Source organism: Camelus bactrianus, chromosome 33 (assembly GCF_048773025.1).
Source record: "Camelus bactrianus isolate YW-2024 breed Bactrian camel chromosome 33, ASM4877302v1, whole genome shotgun sequence".
In the NCBI taxonomy this organism is placed as follows: domain Eukaryota; kingdom Metazoa; phylum Chordata; class Mammalia; order Artiodactyla; family Camelidae; genus Camelus; species Camelus bactrianus.
In genome coordinates this window covers 13,839,003-13,859,707 of record NC_133571.1, presented here as the reverse complement: position 1 = coordinate 13,859,707, position 20,705 = coordinate 13,839,003, and the positions used below count along the sequence as shown (strand labels likewise).

Sequence of the window (20,705 nt, the reverse complement as noted above, 5' to 3'; positions counted from 1 at the left end):
AGAGAAACATTTATTCCAACAAAATGTGCTTGGTATGGTCTCTCAGTGATTAAAGACACCTGCTTAGCATGCAGTAACTTCAGTACAGTACATGCACCTCTCTGAGGATATCTTTGCTAAGCCCTCAGGAGGCTGTTGCTGCTTCATTTTCTTCAGGAGGACAAACTGAAGAAGCAACTTTTACCAGCTTTGAAGTCCAAAGAAAATGGGACTTGGCTCCTTGGACTCTTTAGCCGTCAGTCTTGGTTAGTGATTACCGGATGTTGCTTGAGCACATCTGAAAAAGAATTTTACCTGTTGAAACCTCTTTTGGAAAATCAGACTATTAGACTGCAAATCATGAAAGAGGAAAAATGTTATACTATAAAGCTTAGCCAGGTGTGATATAATCATTTTATTGAGGATATGTTGTGAGTGAATCTTTTTTCTTCTAGGTAATGAACACATTTGCTTGTAGTTTGAGTTAAGGAAAAAAAGCTATTATGTTTCCTGAAAAAAAAAAAAAACATAGAAAGTTTAAAAAGTGTGAAATCCATTTTAGCATGTTGAAAACATTAGGGTTTTTAAGATAGTATCACAGATGTATATATTCCAGGTTCAAATTGCATGGAATTCTAGATTCTAAATATTATAAATTGAAGTTGAAATCAATTGTAAATTAACCTGTTGTTGTTGTTGATGTTGTTGTTTTGCTTCTAGTTATTTTTAGGTAAATAACCAAGGATAGGATGTGAGACTAGCAAACAATATTTGCTGGGAGGACCCATTAATGTGATGGAATTCCAAGTAGCATTTTTTAGTCACATCTCATTTTCTCTCTCTCTCTCTCTCACACACACACACACACACACACACAAACACACACACACACAGAATCCCGTTGTGTTTTAAATAAGATACTGATTCTGTTTCTGAATCTTTATCTTTTTTAAGATAGCTTTCCTACAGACAGATTCTCTAGGAGCCAGCCAACAATCTAGACTTAATACTTTAGCTAACAGCTTCATAGTTCAAAAAAGGTAGGGTGGGGGGAAGTGAGAGTGACTAAAAACAAAATGAAAATGACCTGTACCTGTCGGGAAACACTTTACTACAATTATTAGGTGACCTCACTGAGGACAGCACACCCTCTAGGAGGCATATTTACCACAGATCACCCCAACTATTACACTCAGTAAGGCCCAAGGTTTGGATTTATGTAATATTTTTAAATGTACATTTTATAAATATAAGGATACTGTGTGCATTATCAGATAATTCATCCATATTTCTAAAGTGTTATATTTTCTATCATTCTTGCTAATCTGTTGGAACTAGGGAGAAAAAAAGATATTGAGATACTGGAACTGGATTTATCAACCACTAAAACTGAATCGAGGAAAGATCCAAAGGTTCATGGTTTAATTCTATACCATTCATACTTCTCACCAGAAAACTGAAAAGGGCTGAGATAAATAACTAAGTTGGAAGGATACCTGATTATCTTATAAAAACATTATACAGAATCTTTAAAGGTTTTAGTCCTGGCAGGATTCCTAGGTGAGAATGGGCAGCTATTTCATATTCCACTTTTGGTTGCCTTCTCACTTTTGGTTTTTGTCATGACCTCAACCAGGCTCCTTTTGAAGTTAACAGTTAATTTGTGAACACAAACCCTTTTCCTTTGACTGGTCTCATTTCTTGAGTGGCCTAGGGAAAGAGACCCGACCAGGCTGTGGCCTGTTTTAAATCCCTAGGCTCCTCTCCCGACTACTCACTTCTTGCCCTCCTCCCTTTCACATTGCTGCTACTTGGAAAGTCAGTGAGGCTTCATACTTCGCCATTTTATTAAGGAACCTCTTAGCCATTCTCTGTCCAGGATGAGTACAAGATGCTGGTTATTCCCGTAGATGAGTGGGTGTTTTAAAATCTGGGTGGGAGACCACATGTTACGAATTTAGAATTTTTTAAAAAAATCTAAGGGAATGTTTTGTTTTGTTTTGTTTTTTTTTAATCTCAAGAACAGTCTTTTCACACTTCTCCACCACTTTTCCTTGGCTGTATAGAAATAAAGACCATCAACTGAGAACAGGCTACTATTTATTCACGGAAACGGAGAAAGCAACCTTCCCTTAGTTTGGTAGAGACTTACAGGCCGGTAGTTTAAAAAAAAGGGGGGGGAGGGGGAGGCTCGAGGGTATGCTCTGATTGGAGGTTGTCAAAATGAAGGTGGAGGCGGGCTAAGTCGAAGCGGGGCCACTTATGTGATTGGTTTGGGGAATATATTTGGCTTTCTCTGATTGGCCCCGAGTTGGTAACACGGGCAAAAATTCGGGAAGGGGGCAGTCGTTAGCAGAGTCCTACCCATTTTCTAAGCTGATCACTGCGGAGGTTGTGGTTTGGCTTTCCGGGCTGGTGGCAGCAGAGGTTGAGTCGGCTTTATGTTGTCAACATATGGTCCGGTCATTACCCTGTATACTGTCTCTCAGGTGGGCGAGACCCAGGTTTTTATTTTCCCTTGGTCTAGCTAACTTAGCTTCCAGTTTGTTTTACCTGGAACAAGACTGCATTCCTCCTAGGGATAAACGGCGACACTGGGATATGAAAAGTATCTATGCGAACAAATACATAAGTATCTCTGATGAGAGTCAAACTGGGGAAAGAATTACCCTCGGTCTTCTGGTTCCTCATTTCCCATGATAACTGACTACTCAGCAGGGTTCCCTTTCTTCGGTGGACGCTCGGCCTCCCCGGTTCCCTCTTTTCGAAGACTGTCCTTTGGGGCTGAGAGAGGAGGAGGATAGCTGCCTCAGTCTCCCACTCCCCTCCCCGAGGCTCATTCTCCGGGTTCCGGCCCGGGTCACACCCCTACCCGGTGCCGGATCCTCCCCTACATTACAGCCTCGCCCGCCCCGGCACAGCGCCCCCTGTCCCCCGCCCCGCGTGGTCCCTGGGGTTCTCCCCTCTGCACCCGACCCGGTCGGCCCCCCTTCCGGTCCCCACACCCGGGCGCGCGTCGGCGCCCCCGGACCACTAGTTCCGTGCGTTCCTGGATGGAGGCGCGTCCCGGAGGGGCTCGGACGCGGCCCCTCTGGTCCTGCAGCAGCCTTCCCGGCCCGCAGGAGACGTCAGGTCAGCTCTCCCATCCCCGAGCCGCAGCCCGGAGAGGCCGTTTTCGGAACGCGTCCTTGATCAGGAGTTAGCTCCTCCTCGGGTCCTATGCCCCCATTTCCACTTTGGGGGGACTCTTCTAGCCACCATTCTCCCATCGTTTCTCCTCAGCTGTGGAAAAAACAGCTCTTTTCTTCCCTTCAGAAAAGGACCTGTATATTTCCCCTTCAAATTTCCCTCAACTTGGCCCCCGATCGGGGGAGAGCACGACCCTCCATTTTCTCTTCAAGGAGGTACTTCGGCTCTGATTTCTCCTGCCGCGAAGCGGGAGAAGCCAGACGCGGCGGCGGGCGCAGCTGCGGCGGCTGCGCTCTCGCCATCTTGCGCGGAGGAGGAGCCGCGGCGGCCGCCATGCGGGGAGCGCGAGAGGGGAGGGGGCAGCGGACGAGGGAGGGGGCGGGAGAGCCGAGTTACCTCAGCCCGGGCGGCGGCTTCGGCGGCGCCATGAGAGCGGGCAGCGGCGGAGGTAGGGCTGGGCGGCCCGGGGAGAGGCCGGGCGCGGGCTGGCGGGCCCAGCAGCCCCCGGAACGGGGCGGGGGCGGGGCGGGGGCGGGAGGCTGCCGAAGCGAGGGCTCGGGTTGGGGGCGGGCGGAGGTTTCCGAGGAGGAAGGAGCCGCCGCCATTTTGGGAGCTTCGAGTCAACAATAAAGGACCGAGGGTGCTGAGCAAGAGTGGCCTCGGTGGTAGGACTCGGGCCCGAGCCGCTGGGAGTGGAGTGAGTTGAGGGGGTGGATGTCGGCGGTGCCGCCGGGGCTGCGTGAAGCCCCCTGGCCGGCGTGGGGGGAGCTCTGAGGCGGAGGCCTGAGGCCTGGCCGGGCCCTGAGGAGGAAGGCGGGCGGCAGCTGTGTGGGGTGGGGACGCCCGGGAGGAGCAGGCTAGAGCCGTGTCGTGCGCGGCGGGGTTCCGAGGAGGAGCGGGCGAAGTCCTCGGAGGAGTTTGGTAGAAGACGAGGGAAGGTGGGACCGTAGGGGACCGCAAGGACTTAGGGGGAAGGTGGAGGTTATGGGGTACGAGGCGGCCCTATAGGGGGCGGCAGGGATATGCAGTATCGGAGGGCTCGGTTCGTAAAAGAACCGGCTGCTTGATCGGAATAAGGCCTTGCAGGTCAGTAACAAGGAGGTGATTACGGAGCCCCCAAGTCTTGGAGGAAAGACTTTTGACTTAGGGTTTCACTTTCGGGCCTTTGGGGGGACTCCCTATTGTTTCCTTACCGCGGAGCTGGTTCCCTGCTCTTGTTGCGCAGATACGACTGCAGGGCCCCAGCCCTTTTGTGTTCATGGGTCCAGGGAGCTGACTTGAAGTGGGGGGGGGGGGCGGGGGGGTTGTGTGTGTGTGTTAGAGGGTGAGGTAAACAAGAAATGACTGCCCGACAATTCCGGGGCTGAAATTATTGGCTTGTTTCTTTCCTTTATCGCTCACTCCCCTTTCTCTTCCCCAGTCCCCTTGTCCCTTCAAAATAGAACAGTCACTCCAACTTGCAGACGAGGCTTAGAGATACTGCGCTGCATTTGCAAACAAAAGGTCTTTTTGGAGATGACGAAACTGTTTTGGGTGTGAAACTGTCAATTGCTAACTACAGTCTGGGAAGTGCTGTAATTAACGCGGCTAGAAGCTCCTCCCAGCTAGTCTATGTTTTGTTCGTATTTTGAAAATGTAGAAGTATAACTTACAAATCTAAATTGGAAAGGTGTAGGAGGACTATTTCCTTTCCTGCGACATAAAGCTGCACTGCGGGTTTCAGCTTAATTAAGAGGGGAGCTGTTATCACAGTCACATTTTGGATCTAGGGAGATATAAGACCTTATGTGCATTATGGACAGTAATGATATCATTAATCTTTAGAGGTTGCCCTCTTCATCCTCTTAGCGCTTTGCAAACAAGTAAGTCAGTATTCTGGTGTGAAGTAGGTGATACTGCTGATCATAATATAAACCTGTCAATACAGGAAACCACTTACTACCTCGAACTGAAGTGGCTGTTAAACACCCTCTGCTTTCAGAGGTCACTCAGCTTCTGGGAGACTTCGAAATGTACAGCTTTGTGTATGTGATAATCAGGATTTGCTTGTGAGCAACTTTATGTTCAGTTTAAGAAAAGACATAAAGAATATTTTTAAAGATTTTTGTTGTTTGAGCAAGAAGCCTTGATGTTTGGCAGAAATAATACTAAGTGTGTTTTTGGTAAGAAATGTAAAGGAGTTAACAAGCCGAACAGAGTAGGCCTTTATTTTCTGGCCTTTAAATTAAGTTTTTATTTAATACATTTTAAAATTATTTGGGGAATAATTTTTTAAATTTTAAAAATAACTATTAATTAGTACTCTGGGTTCCCTGAAAAGTTTGATTAAAATTACTAGTGTCTCCAGCCTTTCACAGATTATTTTTAACACAGGCAGTTTCCTTTTTGCATTTTTGTAACTTAAAAAAAATACCTATTCCAAGCTGGGGTGTTTTGAAAAGTGTTATTGAAAAACGTAGCAGTTTTTTTAGTGTTCAAATTTAATTAAGGTAGCTAAAGTTTTTCCTGGCTGTTTTATAAGCAAAAGACTGTGACATGTAGACATCTATAGCCCTTGCTTGACTTATTTTAAAGGCCAAAAATGTAAAGGGAAAAAAGAAAATGCATTTTTCTTTATACAGTTCAAGTTCTGTAGTTGAAATTCTTAAGGATACAGAATTTTTTTCTGAAATAAAGTCAAAAGCTCAACTCTTCAAGGATTCTCAGCTGCTGTCAGAAATGGAAAATAATGAATTATCTTGCTTTGTTCATATGTAGATTTACATTAATTGTGTGATAATTCATTGAGTTGTAGTGCAGTTGAGTATAATGAATCATTGACTTTTGGAGGTGGTGGGGACTTAGAGAATTCTTCAGGGAGGAAACTGAAGGGAAGAGATGGCCATTTGACAACTAATGCTAATTTAATCACAGCATCTTCCTACCTGATCTTCTCTGGGTTTCTTTGAACAGACAGTATAAATTGTTTGAGGTTGGTCTCAGCGCAGGTTTGTTTTTTGAGGTAGTTCATCTTTTTGTCTTTCTTAGCCTAGTGAGTGATTTGGCCTAAGTTTAGCTATATTCTTAATTCCTAAACTTAAGAGAATGCTTCTAAAGGAATTCTTAAAAGGGAAACAAAAATTTTTTTCTCTAACTGTACTGTTTGCTAATTAACTTTTTTCTTTGTTTCAGATTGAAGTGAGCGAATTCAGATATATAACTCAACCTTGTTAGAGGGCTTTTTAAAAAGAGTTGTTTCGGTGCATGAGAGCAAGTTACTGCTGCTTACCGTTCAGAGACTTACAGGTGCTTGCCTGCATTGCAATAAAGGACTCATATATTGAGCAAGACTTATATTTATCTCTTCGTTTCGGAGAGCCTAATAAACTGTTATTACAGTTTCTCTACTGACTTTCAAAAGTTTTGAAGTTTGAAAGAGACGTCTTTACAATTAATACAGCATGAGCACGGCCAGAACAGAGAACCCTGTTATAATGGGTCTGTCCAGTCAAAATGGTCAGCTGAGGGGCCCTGTGAAGCCCAGTGGTGGCCCCGGAGGAGGGGGCACACAGACACAGCAACAGATGAACCAGCTGAAAAACACCAACACAATCAATAATGGCACTCAGCAGCAAGCACAGAGTATGACCACCACTATTAAGTAAGTGTTAGAATAAATAATAAACACACTTAGGGGACCAAGGAGATTTACTTTGTTACTTTGTTGTTGACCACTTTGTGTATACTTTGTTTAACCATTTTGATTGCAAATAGAGGGCAGACAGTTTTGTTTATGGCTGGTAGGTACTTGGATTACAACAATGTATTTGTCATAATTAACTTAGGTTTATTAAGTAACATAGGCACAGATGATATATATTAATTTTGTATACACTATTTTTGGAAACATTTCTGACTTTCACATTTAGCTCAGATTCATCCTGTTTTTGCTAGTGTGGCTTTTCCCTATTGTTAAAACTGTATCTTAGTTTGAATGGCAGTTAAAGCCAATTTCAGGGTTAAATTTAAAGACTTGCCGAGCCTTCTGATACTCACTCAAAAAGTGTATCTATAACTTTTTTTAAGTTTATAGAACTTTGCTTTTCTGTCTTTTTTTTAAAATAAGCTTTCTCCTCCTTTTACATACACAAAATAACAAGCAGTTTATATCATAGGGAACTTAGGAATTTGAACTCTGGAAACAAATCTCTTGAGTAGTTCCAAGCCCCTATGAAACTCTTAAAAACTTAGGAGCCTCAGTCTTACTACAGAATCGTTTTTTCTTTTAGGTTTGAAAGTTTATAGGCTGACATCTTTAAGTGTACACTTTCAAGTATTTGAATTGTAACTATCACTCTAAAGAACCAATTAATAGAAAATTAACATTAAAGAATCTTGAGCCATTTGAGATTTGGCTTTGTTGTTAAGAATCTAGCCATGTAAGTTTGATTTAAGCTCTAGAAATCTTCATAAGATGAAAAAACTCTTTCAAGGAACTAAAGTTTGTGTTTTATTCCAGCCTAGATATTTTCCATGCTTAAGAAGCACTTACTTGTTAACAGTCACTATACTGTACAGAAATTAACACAACATTGTAAACCGACTGTACTTCAGTTAAAAAATTTTTTATTAAAAAAGCACTTACTAAAGAAAAATAGCCTTTATTAGCTGCTAGAATGTCCTATAGATGGTTACTGCTATGTGGTTCACTATTGACCTATAAGAATTAATTTCCAACAAAAATGGTTTGGTTACTGGGAGAATTTGTGTTAATGCATATTCTAGTTTTAAGATGAATGCTTTAATATAGGAATCAAGACCATTTTCTAAATTGCAGTTTGTCTTGACAAACTATGAATAAGCTAGCAACATTTAGGCTATTTTTAATCCTTGATAAAAACAAAGCCGTGTCATTTCATTTTGAGGATATTTTCTACTTAAATTCTGATTTGAGATAATAGTGGATATTGCTTCCTTTTTTTCTTTTCTTTTTTCTTTTTTTTTCTTTTCCTGGAATTAATGATTTCAGTTCTGTGAATCTTTAAATCTCAGTTTGTGTCATCTCTTTTTTATAAAGACTTATAGATCCCATCATCTGTGTCAGAGCTCTTGTAAAAGCCTGTCTCTGTCACTTATTTTCTCATTAAAAGTTTTTTTTTTTTAACCTCCTAAGATTGTTTTCTGTGGGTATATTTTGCGTTGTATCTTCTGCATTTTTATCCACTATGGAATTTGGTAATGTGGCAAGCTGGCCTCCTAGGATGTTCAACTGACATTTTTCCTTAGAAACTTTGGTGTAGTATAGGCTAGGGTGAAAGGCTTTAGTGCTCTTGGATTGATAGCATGTTGTTGGAGTATCTTGGGTTATGTGGGACCTTGCTTTAAGTAAATAAAATACATACTTGTCTTTTTAAATCAGGACTATTGAGATTGAGAGGGAGCTCTAATTACATAAGAGTTACTGTAAGTGAAAAGTTAAAGACTACAGTTTTTCAAACCATTGTCTACTTTTTCGATCTTTTTTGTTAGATGCTTTGGGTATTAACATTATTTGATGTTTTTACCTGACCAAAAAGAAAAATTCTTACTATGTTTTCTTTATTCTTTTTCATGGTTTTAAGCATCCCCAGTAAAAAAGATTGAGAGATGTTTGTTAACAGCTAATAGTTCTTATTTTGCTAGGCACTGTGCTGAGTGCTTTATATAAATTGATTTAATGGAGATTTAGAAAAGAAAATGGTGCAGGGTCACAGAACTAGAAGAGTCAGGCCTTGATCTCCAAGTTGGAAACTTTATATAGAGTCCTTGGTTTTAACTAGGCACCAGAAGTTACAAACTCGGATGCTATAGAGGACTGCCAAATGAGAGGGTATTTGCCCTACTTACAGGCACCAGCTGCTTGATTTTAAACTCAGTTATTAAGCTCTGTCAAACTGTTGTCATGCAGAAATTTGGAACCAGTGTTGCTAAAGCTTCCAGTTTTTCAAGAAGCCAGAATCTGGACTTTTAAATCAAATCTAATTTTTCCAGTGTTGGCGACTAATTTAAATTAAAACACAGTATATAGGTCAAACAAAACAGATGGGTTACCAGTTTTGATAACAGTTGCACTGTGTACAACACTGCTTCTCTTAAGAGAATGGATACCTTATTCCCTTCTAGTCTTGATTTTTAAAAATTCTCCCCAGATTGTTGTTCTTTGTAAGAAGAGCAGTTTTTCTAAAGTAGTTTGTCTGTTAATTATGTTAAGTGAATGGCAATATATTAAACTTAATGTGCTTTTTTTAGAAATTGTAATTTAGATGAATTATCTTTGTTATTTTAGAATAGTGTTGCTGTGAACTCTGATGATTCAGTTTTACTGTATTCTCTCTAGACCTGGTGATGACTGGAAAAAGACTTTAAAACTCCCTCCAAAGGATCTAAGAATCAAAACTTCGGTAAGTTGGTTGTAAAGTTCAAGTGGAAAAGTGATGTAGAAACTCAAAAAGTGAAGTAGTTACTTAATAATAGGCAATATGTGTTTACTCTTAAGTAAGTTTAAGTGGTTGAAATTGTATAGTTCATATATAATGAATTGCCAAAATTTTTCACTATTTGGAGGAATTAATAATAATATGTATCTTATTAAATATCGTGTTTATCCGTATGTATATCATCGCATTTGTGGAATTCTTTTATGGTTTTCAAGGTATTTTCTCAAAATTCTCTTTTGCTCCTAGTAGCACAATAAAATTCAGGCTAAGTATTATCCCCATTTTGTGGATGAGAAAACTGAATTTCAGGGGTTAATTCTCTTAGCCCAATATTCTTAACCAGAGGTGATTTTTATCTCCTAGGGAGCATTTAGCAATAACTGGAGACATTTTTGGTTATCACAGCTGAGGGGATGCTCCAGGACAGCCCCTTACAGCAAAGAATTTTCTGGCCCAAATGTCAATAGTGTTGGGCTTGAGAAACCCTGGTTTAGACTGGGATGTTTATGGGCAATGAGTGGTGGAGCTAGTGTTTGATTTCACATTTTCTGATTTGCAATTCATAGCATGATACTTACTATAAAAATAACTTTTTAAATTAGGTTTATTTATTTGTTTTGCTTTGGGGAGGAAGGAAGTACTTAAGTTTATTTACTTTTTTAGAGGAGGTACTGGGGATTGAACCCAGGACCTCATGAATGCTAAGCATGTGCTCAACCACTTTCAGCTATACCCTCCCCCCTAGAAATAACAGTATTTCATCAGTCCTTAGAGGAAAATGACCTCAGGGTGGCTGGTCTTTCCCCAAAGCATAGTTTTTAAATGGCTTATGTGTGTTAAAGAGAGAATGGTTACTCTTCAGGAATAGTTGAAATATAGCTTGAGACAGAACTAATCTGCATGTATTTATATTAAACAGGGTAAAGATTTAGTCTTCTTAAACACTTTCTTAAGCATGTTAACAACCAAAGGAACACAGTTATACTTCATTCTTTTGATGTTGTTGGTTGTTTGATTGACTAGGATGTGACCTCCACAAAAGGAAATGAGTTTGAAGATTACTGTTTGAAACGGGAGTTGCTGATGGGAATTTTTGAAATGGGCTGGGAAAAGCCATCTCCTATTCAAGTATGTTTTCCTTTTTATCATATATAATGTTCTGAGTTAAGCATTACATACTTTTTGACCTGTAGAGGTGATTTAGTGAAACAGCATTGCTCGTGTGTATATAGACACATTTACCCATGCACACATACATTTTTTCTGAACCTTTAAAGGGTAAGTTACAAAATCATGGCCCTTTATCTCTAAATATTTCAGTGTGTATTTCCTAAGAATAGGGATATTCTCTTGTATAACCATAGTACAGTTGTGTTCAGTCAGTTTAACTTTAATGCAATATTTCTATCTCGTCTGTCATTTGTATACTAATTTTTAGTTGGTCCCCAAATTTTGTCGTAAAACATTTTTTTCTCTTCTGTACAGGACCCATTCTAGGATCAGGTATTACATATAGTTGTTAACATCTCTTCAGTGAGCATTTCCCTAGTCTCTTTTTGTCTTTTATGATATTGACATATTAAAAATACAACCCCCTTCCTTTTTTTTTTTCCAATGGAACATTCCTCATTTTGAATTTGTCTTATGTTTCCATATGATTCAAGTTACACATTCTTAGCCAGAATATTGCATAAGTCACGTTTGGAGGTATAGTGTCCATCTATTCCTTATTGGTAATTATAATTTTTATTACCCTATTGAAGTGGTATTTTAATTTTTTTTACTATATAGTTACTGCCCCCCCCCCACTTTGAAACTAATCAGTCTGTGGGGAGCACTTTAAGGCAATGCAGATACCCTACTCTTTATCAAAATTTCACCCTAGTCTTAGCATTCTGTCCTGCATGATGTAATCTACTCTGATGGATTGTGATGAGTTCCCAACTCTTTAACACTTCTTCCACATTTGGCCCCATAAAGAAGAGCCTTCTCTTAGCTCTTCCTTGAGTATCTATATATTATCAGTATGGACTCGTGAATTCCTTTTTTTTTTTCCCCAGATGGTATTTTTGTGCTCAAATTGTCCTGTATTTGGCCAGCGTGAGCTCCTTCAAGCTGGTTCCTTTGTTTTTGTAATGTCCCTCTTTCATTGTTTTTCCTCTGATAGACTGTTTTATAAAGCAGTTTTAAGTTCACAGCAGTTGAGCAAAAGATAAAGATTTTTCATAAATCTTGCCCCCACTCATGCATAGCATAACCCATTATCAGCATTCCCTCCAAGAGCAGTATTTGTTAAAACTGATGAACCTTTGTTGACATATTATTACCCGAAGTCCATAGTTTACATTAGAGTTCATTCTAGATAATGTACTACATTCTGTGCATTTGAACAAATGAATAATGACATGTATCCACCATTATGTCATACAGAGTAGTTTCACTGACCTAAAAATCCTGTGTGCTCCACCTCTTCACCTTTTCTTCCCTCCTTCATTTTTCTTGAGCACTTCCTTTTTGATATCTCGAGATGCCAAGCTTATCTGTAGACCTATCCTTCCCAAGCCTTAGAATCAGCCATTTCCCCAAGGAACCCTGATTCTGATTAGTGGGGAGTAGTATTAGAATGTGTCTGTTTTCTTTACGTAAGCTGAATCTGTTGAATCCAACCTGTGTGCTCAGGACAAATTTGTGACATCATTGAGCGGTTTGTTCCCCCCAGTATTTATTTATTTTAATTTTTTTTTCATTCTTCAATTTTATTAGGTAGAATTGTTAGAGTTTGACTGCACATACACAATATGTTGCATGTAAATTCATGTACACAATATACTGTACATAGTTTTTTAAATTTACGTATATGTACTGTTTATTGTTTCTAAGAACATTCTAGAGCTTTAGCTTTTTAAAATTACATAGTTATTTAGAATAAAGCCAACCACAAAATAAGAATTAATTCAAAAAGATACATATACCCTGCTATTAACAGCAACGTTATTTATAATTACCAAGATACAGAAGCATCCTAAGTGCACATCAATAGATGAATGGATAAAGAAGATGCAGCAGATATATGTAATGGAATACAACTCACCCATAAGAAAGAAGGATATTTTGCCATTTGTGGCCATTCATTCACCTTTTTTTCCCACTTCAAAAACCAGAATTTTATAACTGGTATAAACATATCCATTGCATCAAAAACAACAAAATACCTAGAAATGAACTTAACCAAGGAGGTTACCTATGCTCTGAAAACTGTAAAATGTTGATGAAGGAAATTGAAGGTGATACAAAGAAATGGAAAGATATTTTGTGGTCTTGGATTGGAAGAATTGACATTATCAGATTGGCCGTACTACCCAAAGCAGTCTACAGATCCAATGAAGCCCCTGTCAAAATACTCAAGACATTCTTCACAGAACTAGAACAAGCAATTCCAAAATTTCATGGAACCATAAAAGACCCTGAACTGCCAAAGCAATCTTTTGTAGGTCTTTTTTTGCTCTGTCTTCTTTTTGTTCTCTTTTCTTATGGTTTCATGACTACAGAAGTTACTTTAACATTTGTTGTGAAACTGTTTTGGTGGTGCTGAATTCTTTTAGCTTTTGTTTATCTGTGAAGCTTTTGATTTCTTTATCAAATCTGAATGAGAGCCTTGCTGGATAGAGTATTCTTGGCTGTAAGTTTTTCGTTTTCATCGCTTTAGATATGTCGTGCCACTCCCTTCTGGCCTGTAGAGTTTCTGCTGAAAAATCAGCTGATAACCTTATGGGAGTTCCCTTGTATGTTACTTGTTGCTTTTCTCTTTCTAGTATTTTCTCCTTACCCTTAATTTGTGTCAAAATTTGATTACTATGTGCCTTGGTGTGTTCCTCTTTGGGTTAATCCTGTGTGGAGCTCTCTGCACTTCCTGGACTTAGGTGACTGTTCCCTTTCCAAGTTGGAGAAGTTTTTGGTTATTTTCTCTCCAAAATTTTTCTCTATCTCTGTTTTCTTTCAGGGACCCCTATAATGCGAGTATTAGTGAGCTTCATGTTGTCCCAGAGTTCTCTTAGACTATCCTCATTTCTTTTCATTCTTTTTTCTTTTTTCTGTTCTGCAGTGGTGATTTCCACTAATCTGTCTTCTAGCTCATCGATCCGTTCTTCTGGCTCATTTAGTCTATTTTTGGTTCCTTCTAGTGTGTTACTCATTTCAGTGATTTTTGTTCTTCAACTTTGTGTATTCTTTATATTTTCCATCTCTTTGCTAAAAACTTCGAACTGTACATCTGTACTCCTCTTGAGTTCTCTGAACATCTTCCCCATCATTACTTTAAACTCTTTCTTAGATAAATTGCCTATCTCCTCATTACTTATTTCTTCTGGGATTTTACCTTGTGCCTTGGTTTGGGAGATACTCCTCTGCAGCCTCATATTGTCTATCTTGCTGTTTTTATTTTTAGGTAGGTTAGTTATGTTTCTCGACCTTGGAGAGGTGGCCCTCTGTGGGAGACATGTTATGTGTCCTAGCAGTACACTCCTCTTGTCACCCGAGGGCCAGGGTCCAGCTAGTCCCAGTGTAGAGTCTAGCCAGTGTTTGTGGATTCCTTCCACAGGCTTGGGATTGCTGTTTTATTTCTGGTATCTGCCTCTGGTAGATGAGGCTGGGCTAGAAGCTTATACAGGTTTCCTGGCAGTAAGAGTCAGGGCCTGCCCACTGCTGGGTGAAGCTTGGTCCTGGACCTCTGATAGGTAGGAGAGGCGTTTGTGACTTAAAAAGTCTGCTAATGGGTGGAGCTGTGTTCCCACCCTGTATGTTGTTTGGCCTGAGGCTTCCATACTTGGCTGTTTGGTGGGGCTAGGTCTTGGTGTTAATGATCCACTTAAGATGTCAGCCTCCAGGAAAGCTCATGTAGATGAACACTCCTGGAATGTCCGCCATCAGCTTTTTTATCCCCTGGGTGAGCTGCAGTCGTCCCCTGCATCCCCAGGAGATCTTCCAAAACCAGCAGGCAAGCCTGGCCCAGGTTCCTGTGAAATCCCTGCCTCTGCCCTTGAACCTGGCACATGTGAGATTCTGTGTATGTTTCCAAAGAGAATGAAGTCTGTTTCCCCCAGTCCCGTGGGGCTCCTCCAGCTAAGCCCTGCTGGCCTTCAAAGTCCTGTCCTGGGGTCTCTTCCTTCTCCCAGTAAGTGAACTTGTAGGTGAACTTGGTCTAGAGAACTGTTGAAGAGCACAGGCTTTGTGGTCAGACTGCTCTGGTTGAATCCCAAGTCCGCTCCTTTCTAAGTTGATTATTTGAGATGAATCTAAGCCTCAGTTCTTTGATCTATAAAATTGATATGATAGTATATACCATAGGGTTGTAAAGATTAAGTGAAGTAATTCATGCTATTATGCTTAGGTAATAATGCTCAGTAAATGTGATGGGTTTTATTCCATATAGTAATTTTATCAGAAAAGGAGATTGGTTCATTTAGCACTTAGTTGTTTGGGGTTTGTTTGTTTGTTTTAATAATTTGTAGAGTTTTATTTCATTTTTTTAAATGGAGGTAACGGGGATTGAACCCAGGACCTTGCACATGCTAAGCCACTCTACAACAGCTAAACCACCACCCCAGTGGACTTAGTTCCTATTGGACCTTTGCTGGCTCCTATTGCACATCTTTGTATTAAGATTTTAAAATTCACTGTTAACTTGCACTCTCAGTATTGGTATAGCATATAGATAATTAACTCTCTAGTCACTTAGCCAGTCTGCCATCTAGCTTTTTCTGTAAAGAAGAAATGATCTCCCTCACAGAGTTTTTATTGTGAGGACCAAATGTAATGAATGGGCCCTATTTAGTTGTACTGCACTTTGCTTTATTGCATTTTGCAGATTCTGTTTGTTTAACAAACTGAAGATTTGTGGCAACCCTGTGTTGTCAGATGATTAGTATTTAGGTTAGTGTTTTTTTGATTAAGGTATGTACATTGTGGTTTTTTTTTTTAACATTTTTTATTGATTTATAATCATTTTACAATGTTGTGTCAAATTCCAGTGTAGAGCACAATTTTTCAGTTATACATGAACATATATATATTCATTGTCACATTTTTTTCTCTATGAGCTACCATAAGATCTTGTATATATTTCCCTGTGCTATACAGTATAATCTTGTTTATCTATTCTACAATTTTGAAATCCCAGTCTATCTCTTACCACCCCCCGAGTACATTGTTTTTTTATACAATGCTACTGCACACTTAAAAGACTACAGTATACAGTAAATACTACTTTTATATGCACTGGGAAACCACAGAATTTATGTGACTTAACTTGATTTTGGTGATCGAGAACCAAAGCTGCAGTGTCTCCAAGATATACCTGTATAAACAAAATATTTTGAAATAGCAAGCACAGTATGAATATAAAGTATTATTTTAGATACCTGAGACTATCATTCACATTGCCTTTTTCTACATTATTTTTTGCTTGAGAATCCATGAAAACACAAGATGTGTTTCTTAGGATTATTATGTGTAACAAACTATAAAAACAGTTTTTAGAACCTGTATAAATATGGGATTTTAGAGCCAAAAAGAAATTTAGAAATTCTCTAGTAAAATTCAACTTAGTGACTGGTCTCCTACAGTTTATCCTGTTTTTGTCCCTTCTCTCCTTAATTGTTTTCCTGTTGTTACTTTTTCTTTTTTTCCTAAAATGTGTCTATTATCTTTTATAGTACTTAGTTTTAATTTTATCCAGGTATTTCTTTTTTCCCAATATAAAAGCCTTCCTGATCAGATGAGTGTCATCTGCATTTGAATCTTTAGGAGACGGAACTTAGTTGTACTTTGGCTATAAGATTAATGGGAAATGAGGCATTTAAAATTATATCCTCTCAAAAGAAGTTACACTGATAGGTTGGAACCAAATATATTATAGATTGCTCTCACAAATCTTTCTTTGGTACAGCCATTTGTGGCTTTAGTTCTAGGTTTGAATGCTGTGCCCAGTAGCACAACTATGCCATTCTAAAGGCACAGCTTTATAGAAATACTCTTTGGAGTACCTAAAACTCCGTTTTATTCTGCTTAACGTTGTGCATTAACTATCAGTGCATCTTAACTTACAGACTGGCTTGCTTAATTACTTTATTAAAGCCCTATCCTTAAACATTTTCTGTAGAGCGTTAAGTCCTATCAAAGAGAGCACAGGAATAGAAGTTGGTGGCCTCAAATTTAAATCAAAAGGGTAAACCCAATAGTAAATGGGATACCCCCAATCTAATTCTGCCCTGTCTCACTTCATTCAGAAGTTTTATTCTTTTAAAGGACCTGGCTCAGGAAGTCATTGGAAGACCCAGCATTTTTTTCTGCTCTAGAACTGAGTAGTGTGCAGGTAGTCTATTTAAAAACCATAGAAGAGAATGAACCCCCATAGAGGTAGTGGGCCCTTCAGAACAACAATAGAGTTGGCTCAAAGAAGGAGGGAAGAGATTAAGACCAAAGAACCAAAACCCAAGGTTTTCTTCCTTGACCTACTTTACCATAATAAGCAGACTGTTTAATGCTGGCTATAGGAACAAGATAACTGTATTACCACTGGACCATTTTCACAGTTGTTATGGCAGCTATGTTATTCAGACCGTATGGACCATCTGACCCTTGTGATTGGGATTCTAGAATGAGTATCATGGTGGGAAATGAAAGTCATGATGCTTATGACTTAGATATTTCTCCAGTAACAGTATTAAAGTGCTAGAGATATTTCTTTGAGTCATTAACTCAAGCATAGAAAGAACTAATTACTGTAGTGATTAAGAATATCTTTCCTAATTTATTTTCCTAATGCTCTAGTTTTAGAAATTAAAATTTTTAGTTTTAGAAATAGAAATGTTCTGTTTCCTGTTTGTACCTGTTTTGCATTTTTCTCTGTGTATATGTCTTTAATTTTTAGTAATTGTTGAGGATCCTTTGCTCTTGTCTAGGAAATTGGTCCTAATAAATACTATCTTCTGCAAAACGCACGGCAAAGTAAGCCAGATACGAAAATGAGAGGTCAGCCTCAGTGATGTGACCATGGATTGAGATAACTGGAGTAGATTTGAGCCTCCAGTTGAGCACATCTCAGGAAAGAAGTTGGCTGTGAGACAGACATTGTACATTATGTAACACAATAAATATCAAATAGGACCTGAGGTTAAACTTTTTCAGCCTGTCCCTGTTTTTTTGTAGGGATGGTGTCCAAGCTACAATTTTTTCATTGTGGTCGAATTGGTTTACTAGTCCCCAAATAGCATTTATAGTCTTTCCTTTGTATATTGTTTGTGCTGTTTTTTTCCCTCCAATTTTGTTTTTACTGGTAGTCAGTTTACAATATTGTGTGAATTTCTGATGTACAGCATGTTTTAGTCATACATATACACACATATATTCCTTTTCATTATAGGTTACTACAAGATACTGATTTTCCTCCAGTTTTTAATTGTGAAATACCCTTTGTTTTTTCCTTTATGTATTCAAGTTCTATTTATGTGTCAGCTCAAGTTCCTCCTCTTTGTTTCTTGTGGATGCTCAGCTTCCTTAGACATAACACACTCATAAATTACAAACTCACAGATACAGTTTTTATTACATTGGGGTACAATTTAGTGTGTATTTTTTGAGTGGTTCTGGTAAATGTCAGTTGCTATTGTTGACTGGTCCTGCTGATTTACTTGGTCTCAACTTACTCTTGTAAAATAAAAATGTAAGACACTGTAAAGTAATACCAAAAAGGTTTGTATACTTCCTGTGTGTTTTAGAGAAAAATTTGCTTCTGTACTGTTTTTATTCAAAAGTAATTTGCAGTGTCTTATCTCTTCTAGGAGGAGAGCATTCCCATTGCTTTATCTGGTAGGGATATTTTAGCTAGAGCAAAAAATGGAACAGGCAAGAGCGGTGCCTACCTCATTCCCTTACTTGAACGGCTAGACCTGAAGAAGGACAATATACAAGGTTAGTTGTTTGTTTAAACTAAAAATGGCGATTTAAACCTTGAAGCTGTATAGAAATTACCATCTTTTTTTCAGTCAGAATTTAAATAATCTGGAATTAGTATTTACCCTTTTCATAGCTTTTGGCCTTGTTGTCTCATAAAAATGATTCCCAACTTTTAAAAGGGATTTCTAGTTTTCAAGGTTCTTTTACATATTACACAGTTATGATAACATTCCAATGAGATAGGCAAAACAACTATTGTCTTATAGATAGGAAAGCTAAGATCTTGAGAAATTATCTGATGTCACTACTTACAAACTATGGAACTGAATTGTTTTTTGTGGCAGTTGTGTGTCTACAGAGTTCCTTGTGGAAGCATGAACTTTTTCTCTTTAAAGTCTTGTGATTTGGGAATTTTAAGAGCTTAGGTAGTAGGAGAAGCAAATTTCCATAGCTGTACCCAGAGTAAGCTGTTGGAGTTTTCACCTCTTAAAGCTTTTTCTTAAATTTTAAGCTTTCTTGAGCTATAATTATTTCTCCCATCTTACCATTACCTACTTTCATATAAGTGGAACTGAGCAGCAGGAGTTTCTTATTTGAGTATTTTGACAAATGAATCTCTTACTAAAATATTAAATTAATAAACTTTGAGCTATAAATTGCCAACTCAGTCCTTTAAAGGTTTGTAACTAAGAACAGTACAAGAATTGTATGGCATTGTTGCTGAAGGAAAGTCAAAATCTGGAACACTATAATGGAGCTTTTTTTAAAGAAGATTTATTCATTTGACTTTTCGGGATCAGGCCTGTTATGATTCAACTTTTTAATAGGTCTGAGTCTCTAGATTACAAGGGGCAATGTTTCTGTAGCTTCTTAAACTATGTTAAAATGATATTTTTTTCTGTTTTCTCTGTTATTTGTTACTTTCCAGCAATGGTGATTGTTCCCACTAGAGAACTTGCTCTACAGGTCAGTCAAATTTGCATCCAGGTCAGCAAACACATGGGAGGGGCCAAAGTGATGGCAACCACAGGAGGAACCAATTTACGGGATGACATAATGAGGCTTGATGATACAGGTAGGAAATGATTGCTGTAAGGTGGCTGGCTAGCTGTAGTTTGACACACAGGTGTTTCCTTTCAGTAACTTATTAAAAATTTGTTTTTAAGAATAAGGAACCAACATTGCAGTAGAAAAATTAAAAAGGAAATGACTGGGTTCATTCAGGAGGAAACAATTGTTTTAGTATCAAAGGATATTCTATGTTACTAATAATTTTTTTAAATGTACATAAAAGCAGTAAATTGATATTGTGCTAGTCTGGTTGGCAAGGTTAATTAAATTGGCAAGGCTAATTAGTAAACCAGTAATGTGAGTTTGTGGAGAAATAGGCTGTCTTGCAACATGGGGGTATAAATTGATACAATCTCTACGGTGGGCAATTTGGCATTATGTTTCAAAATTATAAATGTATATTTTTAAGGGTCTTTTTTAAAGAAAGAATTGGGCAAACACAAGGTTGTTTACTGTAGCGTGGTTTGTAGTCCTGAGTGTCAGGAGATTGGCTGAATACATTGGGGTATAGTTTGAATGGAATTCCACACAGCCATTAAAGAGTGAAGCTGACATACTCATTTTCATGAATTGTCCATGATACATTATTGAGAGAAAAAAACAGCAATGAAACTCATTTTTATGATTACACATAAATTTTAGTCAATTTATATGTGATTGTCATTTGATTAGATTAATTACTTAACTATGTTCTTGCTGCACAGTTATTTAAAATGATTTTCTTACCCTTGTAACAATCTTCTGAAGACCATTGATGTAGATTAGAGGCAAGTTACTCTTATCAGAATCTTGACATACCTTTTGTTTTTCTTTGTGGGTTGTCCTAAGACAAGGAAGTATGCCCCTTACTTGGAGCAGGTAATTTGAGAAGCTGTAGCCTACCTCATGTATAGGTGAAACTAACAAATATTCTCTAGCCAACTGAAGATGAAATAGAAATCCATATTTTTATATATGCGTGACTGTGATATTGTGCTGTACACCAGAGATAGGCACATTGTAATTGTACCTCAATTTAAAAAAAATTTTTTTTGAAGAAATGGAAATCCATGTTCTAAA

The 20,705-nt window shown here is 38.6% G+C and overlaps 1 protein-coding gene and 1 long non-coding RNA gene across 6 annotated transcripts in view; one reads left to right on the top strand and one right to left on the bottom strand.

Annotated features, from left to right (window-relative positions):
* Positions 1 to 2,066: 2,066 nt before the first annotated feature.
* Positions 2,067 to 3,713, bottom strand: LOC141575871 (uncharacterized). 2 transcript variants are annotated; one of them, XR_012503857.1, is made up of 2 exons: positions 3,565 to 3,713; positions 2,067 to 3,261 (listed from the first exon to the last, which is right to left on the bottom strand). It is a non-coding gene; the product is annotated as an uncharacterized LOC141575871 (long non-coding RNA). The 2 variants fall into 2 exon arrangements; XR_012503858.1 differs by having other exon boundaries at positions 2,067 to 2,763; positions 3,565 to 3,708.
* DDX6 (DEAD-box helicase 6) overlaps positions 2,959 to 20,705 on the top strand; it is a 31,365-nt gene continuing 13,618 nt past the window's right edge. Inside the window, exons 1-6 of one of the 4 annotated variants that reach the window (XM_010953447.3) lie at positions 2,959 to 3,111; positions 6,340 to 6,808; positions 9,524 to 9,587; positions 10,647 to 10,751; positions 18,461 to 18,590; positions 19,504 to 19,650. In XM_010953447.3, coding sequence (XP_010951749.1) covers positions 6,609 to 6,808; positions 9,524 to 9,587; positions 10,647 to 10,751; positions 18,461 to 18,590; positions 19,504 to 19,650 — 646 coding nt within the window. In that variant the 5' untranslated portion in view covers positions 2,959 to 3,111; positions 6,340 to 6,608. Of the gene's footprint in view, positions 3,112 to 3,467; positions 3,617 to 3,731; positions 3,866 to 6,339; positions 6,809 to 9,523; positions 9,588 to 10,646; positions 10,752 to 18,460; positions 18,591 to 19,503; positions 19,651 to 20,705 lie in introns of those variants that run through there. The other 3 variants (XM_074357104.1, XM_074357103.1, XM_074357105.1) reach the window with 3 other exon arrangements.